We start from the raw sequence: 7,785 nt of genomic DNA on the forward strand, positions 1-7,785 counted from the left end.
AAATAAAATAATTTTGTTTAATTGTTCAATTTGTTTTCTTTGTAGCACCTGCTCAATATGAACCTAAACAACTAACCATTGTGGTTCTTATGAATATTTAAAAAGCGTCCAACCAGATTTTACTTCATCTCCTTTAGCTTCCAACAATCCAGACTGCACTGTTAGATTACAGAAGAGCTCTGGATCAATACTTCTTCCGTCTTTCTGAACATGTTTTGTAGTTTTCTTGGCCACCTGCTTCTCTTTGTTCATTTTTAATCTAGTTCTGTGGGGGAAAAAAACTTTCTGAAACCTTAGGATGGAGTTCAGTTTGAAAAAAACAGACAAATCAATGACAAAAGAAGAAGAGACAGACCTTGAAAGCCAATTTGCCAAATAATAGCTGCAGCTATTATCAGCTCCATGCAAAGTTGTTTTAATTATGTATAAATGTGGTTTCTTAATGTGTGTTGCTATGCTGGATGATTTAAATCAGAGGGTGGAGGGCAGTTCCTTAGAATTTCACAAGACAAACTAATACACACCTACTTTGTGCGTGCATGCGCACACACACATTTATATTTCTATTAATATTAAAACTTAGTATTGACTTTTTTTCATTTTATTAGCTGCATGGAAGGCTTTACACATCTTCAAGATCAAAGTGAGGGTATATATCAAAGAAATACTGAACATTCTCAGCTTGAAACCTCTTGATACGCTGATGGAGGACAGTATTCCAGACAGTATGTTAAGTATCTCCAGTGAGGCCTACGGCACAAAGATAGAAGGCCGGATTTAGCTCCCGACAGAAAGTCCAGTCACACAGCGACAACAACATGGGTGGTAAGATGCATCACGCTGAGATAAAGGAGCAGCACAAGAAAGAAACACAGGAGGAGGGGACAGAAAATAAGGAGAATAAACAAGAATCGCCTGACGGGGATACAAAGATATGAACTTAGAGGAGAATAGAGAACTGGGAGAAAATCACAAGATAGAAAGATAAAGACAGAGTGATAGCTTCCAAACTGGGCGATCTGACACCAGTCTGCCTGGCCAGCTGAATGCTATTTCCAGCTGGAGATGACCCACCAACTACACCAGAGGGTACAGTGGGCAAGACAGACACAAGAGAGTGTGTGTACAAGTCACGGGGACATGGGAAGGGGCTTATTTAGTCAATCAGGCTTTATTTAAGCAGACAGAAGCTAAAGACGTTGTTTATGCAGACAGGGATCCGGGACTCATTTACCCAACATAATTCCTGACCTTACCAACCTCGTGCGAGTTCTCCAACAGTTGACGATATTGGAGAATAAGGCTACCTCCATAAACCTACCAATGGGTTTTGCCATCAAGCACTTACCAAAACTGGCAATGACTGTTTCACATCACTATGGAGGAATTTCTCTCCGATCTTCTTTGAGCGACTGCTTTAACTCTGTCACATTTTACGGGTTTTGAGCACAAACGGTCTGTTTAGATTCTCGCCATTGCACCAATTTCAATCCAGAGTTTGACTAGTTCGTTCCAAAACTTTTGAGATTTTTTGGAGTCATTCGTTGGTGAACCTGCAGGTGTGCTTTGGGTCATTGTCCTGCTGCGTAACCCGAGCTGTCATGAACTTATGGTCAAACGTTCTACTTCAAGGATTTATACTGGAAGAAGAATGACCAGCTCCACCAATAACAGCGACACATCAAGCAAACCAGTCCCACACGTCACACTACCACCAAATGTTAAATGAGATGGAAAGTGACACCCACCTTCCAAAAAGTCAATCTTTTGTCTTATTCATCATCAAGGTCTTTAGATAATTAATGAAAAACAGCCTTTTTGTTGTTTTTGTTCTGCAGTGATTTTGGCCTTGAAACTTTGCCTTGAACTTTCCCTTTTGGCCTTGAAATGAAGGTCATTTTCGCCCATTCTCTTGAATCATTAATTCTGACCTTAGAAGGCAAGGTGAGGCCTGCAATGCCTCTCCTATTGTTCTAGGTTCTTTGATGACCTCTTGATGAACAACACTAACTTTTCTAAATCAGTAGTGTTACAGTTTTTCAAGTTTCTTAAAGCACCGACTCCGGCTGCAGTTTATACTATAAACATTGGAGTAGCGGTTCTCAACGTGGGCGGTACCCCCAAATTACTCTTTCTTGATGAAAGAGTAATTTGGTTGACCTTCCACTCCATTAAAGTTTCCCACGGTTCCATCTTTTTCTAAGTTTCTGGATGGCCTATCTCCCTGTTGTTTTGTAACTTTCCCCGAATGTGTAGATACTAACAACTTTGTTTTTCCTCTGCCGTTTTGAAATTTTGAGAACGTTAAATTGTCACATAGGTTCTATTTAAGCTAATTCTTGATTTGCCAGATGAGGTCAAATGACTATTTCTGGGCTTGCGGTGACTAGACCTGGGAAGTTTCCCCCCCTACCCCTTAATAAATGACAACATCATTTGAAAACAGTTTTTTGTATTTACTCAGTTTATCTTTGATGATCAGAAACATCAAAGACAAAAAACAAAAAAAATGGAGGAAATCTGTAAAGGGTTGAATAGTTTTTCACAGCACTCTACATGGTTAATGATTTTATTGTTCAGTGTCGGATGGTCAGTCAAACTATTTTAGTTGGACACCTGTCTGCTCCCTGTCTGTTTTGGTTCTCCAACAAGTCCTCTCATATCAAGAGTAGATACTAAACATGTCGTCCAGACAATAAAATTGTTCTGTCTCATATGATAGTTCAAAAATATAACCTCAAAAGGAAACTATGCACAGTCACTACAGATTGGTGTGCTCATTTCCTATTGGAAGTCATATGATACTTTATGCATGACAGTGGCACTGACATGTTTTTAGCTTTAAGCTAACACCAGTCAAGTTAAGCTATTTGTTCAGGCATAAAGTCATCTACAAGTAAACTTTATAGTTTATTTATATTTGAACCATACAGAAATGTATTTTGTAGAAAAATAAAGATTGAAATCAACTATATAGACTCAAATTTTGCATCAGTTGGTATATTGGTGATGCAACAATTAAAAAGTTTTGGGTGACCCCCTCTCTTTGCTGTCACTAGCTTGGAGCACGATCAGCAACAGTGTACTGCAGCCTTTGATATCTCAGTCAGCAGCATATGGGTCAGTACGCTCCTGGACCCACACACACACACACCTGATATCTCAGTCAGCAGCATATGGGTCAGTACGCTCCTGGACCCACACACACACAGGAGGCTTTGATCTCTTACCAGACCGACACTTGATGATCTCTCCGAACTCATCTTCCACTGGCTCGTCGCAGTAATCCTCAGGACGCACGCCCTCCGCCATCACCAGGCCACCAGCTGTGAAAAGTTAGTTACCGCTGAGCCAAACGGTCAAGTTAAATCCTCAAGGAAGGAGGGAAGGGAACAAATCCAGATCGAGTCAAAGGTGGGGTATAAGGAGTGGACACAGGAGGTAAGACGGACTAAAGCAGGAAGAGAAGGAGGACCGATTGGTCTGTCACTGAAGGGCAGATGAACAGGAGCAGGTGGCAGGATGAGGGAGTGGAGGGGTGGCTCGGAGCATTCCCACCTTTAAATAGTAAGCTGTTATGATGTGGCTCAAACCGCTTGGCAGACACCAAGCGTAAAACTCAATCTCCCTGTCCATGACATTTATTTCCTCCCTGGGACGAGGATACAGCCTAGTTACAGGATATCAAGGTGAGTTTGAAACAGACCAAAGCTGTGGCCTTCGGGGGCGGACAGCAGTCATAAGTCATGGTAAAAAAAAAAGAAAGCACACTCATCAGTCAATTCAAGAACTTTAACGTTTTAAAGTAAACTTCAAAGTGCACACAAACTTAACCCACTGATTCCATAGTGGCATAATTTATTAAACAAAAAGGAAGCCAAAAACAATGTGATAGTTTGTTTCGTATATAGGTACTTTTGTAGGGTCCTCCTGAATTTCAATACACTTACCAGTGTAAACAATAATTACCTGAACACCACCGGCCATAAGCAGCACATCACTGTATTTGGCACAGTGCAAACCAGAGACTTAAAAAGGCAAAAGCTAAGTAGGTGGATTAGCATAGTTTGCTTATGACTTTTTTTTTGACTGCCATGAACATCCATCCTGCCCACAGAATCACGAAAATAACTTGTTACAACAAGATTTAATTTCCTTTAGGGATAAATAAAGTATTTTTTAAAATTTGAATGAATCTTGTTAAAAAAGAAACCAGTTAATTCACCCAAAAACATCCCAACCAGATCACAGAAAGCATAAGGTGGACTGGACATGTAATTCTTTTCCCAAAACAGAGTGTAAAATGAGTTTACGACAAGTAGTTACCATGGAGACTGAGTTCTGACTGACTTGATGGACATCAGTGCTGACAATGGAGACGGGGTTAGGTAATACAGTTATTTTTCTCTCTTGCTCTCGGCGAAGGTGGACGCTTTTTACCTCTGCTCCCTCCCTGTCCATGCCTGCCCTGCTTGCTCTGTTTTTGTCCTGTCTTTTTCTTGATTTTTGGAGCCTTTCTTTGCACATCCTCCAAATCTACAAATTATGGATCTGGTCAACCGGTCTCTCAATGCAATGGATCAAATTTTCTCAATGAGAAGTCTGGGCACAGGAGAGCCCTCTTGTCCTGCGGGGACACATCCAGCGGGATTCACCCTGGATTTATTCATGATAACAGGATTTCTGCTGTTTGGAGCTTGTGGATACCTGGTTTATCATCAAATTTGTGACAGACTTGGCCGAACTAGGGAACACTCACACTGTTGGTGTGGACAGAGTTGGATGCGAGTCTTGCTGAGACTCACAGCCCAGCTGAGGACTCTAAAACTCACTAATGGAATGGAATCGATCTTGGAGAAGTTGCTAGTTTCGGCTCAGTGGAAAGACCAAACTAATTTGGATGATTAGGAACTGAGACGTATCGGAGAGACTTTAGGGAAGATTGAAATCTATAATCTTCCCGACCTAAGACATTCTGTTTCTGAATTGGCTTTCCCCGTGTCGCCTTGGAAGGGCTGCATATTTCCAATCTCCTTGAAGATATGTAAACATAACACTCCTTCCCATCTCACCCCCTCCTGTTAGCCATGCAGCTGTGGAGCTGAGCTCTCCCAAGGACATTCCTCGAAAAACAACACCTTTATCGGACTTTGTAGGGAGGCTGAGCAAAGTGGTTTGTTTTGCCCTTTGTTTTGTCTGATTGTTGTTATTTGCCCTAATGTGTCCTTTCCTCTTTTTCCCTTGGTTTGTTATTTTGTTTGTATTTCCTTTTAATTCATGTAAAGCACTTTGAATTGCCTTATTGCTGAAAATGTGCTATATAAATAAAATTACCTTACCTGATGAAATGCAAAATCTCCAAAATGCTGATCATTTATTGACTTTTTTTAAATCAAAAACTGATGTTGGGCTAAATGATTCAAGCTTTAGAAAATAATCGGTGTTTTCCATGACATTGTGATTAATGAGACCAAATACATGAGTATATATAAATATATATGTATGTGAAAAATTTTAATGTTCTTAGTCATGTAGTTAGTAAAACTTCTGTTGCCTTGTTTTTGCACTGGACCTATGTTTGACGTGTTGTATACTGTACCCCTTTCTGCTTTGAGATGATCTCTCTCTTAAATTACATTTTAAAGATGACAGTGATACAACAATAAATATCTTGAAGTAAGCGTTGTGCTGCTGGTCTTTTTTTCTTTTATACTTTGCACCAGAAGCAGAACAAATGTTTTTCTGATACGGTTAGAATCAAATCACAATTTCAGCTAAAACTCAAAACAAACCACATCAGAGTTCTCTGGCATCAGTTTCTGCTGTCTGACGGCCGCAGTTGCCACAGTTGCTGGAGGTTTTTGTTGTTCACAGGTTGTCCCAAAGGTCACTGACAAAGACACGCATCTATGCACACATACTTAAGATCAATTTCTATTTGTTGTGTCCCACTAGCTTGGAAAAAAAAACAGCTCCTTGATTTACACCAGTGGTCCCCAAACTACGGCCCAGGGGCCGGATCCGGCCTGCCTCCGCATTTGATGTGGCCCCCTGAACAATACCTGAGAGCATTTAGATTTTTTCTTTTCATATACATATTTTCCGGACTATAAGCCGCTACTTTTTTCCTAAGCTTTGAACCATGTGGCTTATATGTGGATTTTTCTTCAACCATCAGGGGGCTCTTTAGCAGGAAGTGACTCATTGGAAGTCAAAATTGGAAATAAAAGAAGAAAGCGCCCATTGAAACAGAATTAGGTTTTTATATGGAATTGAAATTTGAGAATGTTGTTGATCAGTTAAATAGCATTGAGGGAGAAATGAAGATTTTTTTGTTTTTTAACTAATATTGGGATCATTATGAGAATTTGACGTATAGATATTAGCATCCAGTAGATGGCAGTAGTGCAACAATAATGGATGCAAGCTGCCGTTGAAGTCTAAAGAAGAAGAAGAAGAAGAAAGCGCCCATTTTCATTCAGCACATGCTACTATCAGACACGAAGGATCAGCACTTTTACAGTTACAGTTCGGAAACTACCGTAATCAGTTCAGTTAAATCTAAACTTGGCACCTTTTTCTTTGTCAACCGTAATAAATGTGATATTCAATTGACCTGTTATGACTCAGATTTTGGGTGTCCGTCCCCCTCTGCTGCTGCTGCTGCATCATTGTGGAAAATCTAGAGCGGTAGAGATATCTGAGGCTTTTATGTGTATGTTTACTGTTTTTGTTTTTTTTTTTTAAACTTTGGGGGTGCGGTTTATAGTGCGGAAAATATGGTATTTATTCATAAATAGTTTTATTTCCTGGATTTTTTTCTGTAAAGAACCCACAGAGGGTTATTTGGTTGTTATTTATTTCATTAATAGTGTTATTATTTATTTCCTGACTTTTGTTCTGTGAAGAACCCAGAGAGGGTTATTTGATTGTGCTTTCTGGAAAACAATAATTTTTTACATTTAGGCACTCCTCCAATCGTCACACTTTTTCTGTTACAAACTAACTCCAGTCCCCCACCAGAGAAGGGAAAAGTTATGTGGCCCTCACAGGAAAAAGTTTGGGGACCCCTGATTTACGCTTTGCTTCACACACGGGGTCTAGTACCTCGGCTATTGAGAAATGATTGTCTAATGGAGGTGTGAACTTCAAGTTCCAAAGAATTAGATTATGATACCCAATTGCTGGTGTTTGGCCGTGATGTATAAAATGTGCCAGCTTGATCATGAAGGAATCTACGCAATGAAGCTTACCGGAAAATGCAAACCATCCTAAAATAGAAATGCCAAGGCAAATGGCATCTTTACCAGTAATAAAATGTCTTAAACATTCTTCTTGGTCCGACTTTAATTTCTCAATGCTTGGAGAAGTGGCCAACACAGATTGAAAGACTTTGTTCACTGCAGAGTCGGGGAACGAAGCTACAAGCAGGTTATAACCCTAAAGGAACCCAGAGCCCAGAAAATCGATATCATCGTTCACAACTTTTTCTGTTTGCTGATTGTCCCAGTTGAAATCCTGCCGGAGAAACCGAGGTCAATGGGAGAAATCTCATACACAGCAACTGAAGAGAGATGAGAATCAAGCTGAACTGCATGGAAAGGCATTTGCCCAGCTAATCTTCCACATCGGGTTGATGGGGTAACAGGTCCTGAAGGGAACCGCAGACATCTCTCCCCGGCCAGATTAGACACATAGACCATCTTCATCAGTTCATTTTAAATCCTGCATCGTATTCAAAAACAATCTAATTATTATTAATAATAATGTCACCAAAAGCTGCTA

At 40.2% G+C, this 7,785-nt stretch overlaps 1 protein-coding gene across 2 annotated transcripts in view; it reads right to left on the reverse strand.

The window, feature by feature from the left end:
- LOC103147219 (dystrophin) overlaps positions 1–3,511 on the reverse strand; it is a 183,035-nt gene extending 179,524 nt beyond the window's left edge. For both annotated transcript variants that reach the window (XM_016678201.1, XM_016678200.1), the window contains exon 1: positions 3,231–3,511. In XM_016678201.1, the coding sequence (XP_016533687.1) occupies positions 3,231–3,312 (82 nt within the window). In that variant the 5' untranslated portion in view covers positions 3,313–3,511. The remainder of the gene's footprint in view (positions 1–3,230) is intronic.
- Between the last annotated feature and the right edge of the window lie 4,274 nt (positions 3,512–7,785).

Source organism: Poecilia formosa, unplaced genomic scaffold (genome assembly GCF_000485575.1).
Source record: "Poecilia formosa unplaced genomic scaffold, Poecilia_formosa-5.1.2 Scaffold175, whole genome shotgun sequence".
Lineage (NCBI taxonomy): Eukaryota > Metazoa > Chordata > Actinopteri > Cyprinodontiformes > Poeciliidae > Poecilia > Poecilia formosa.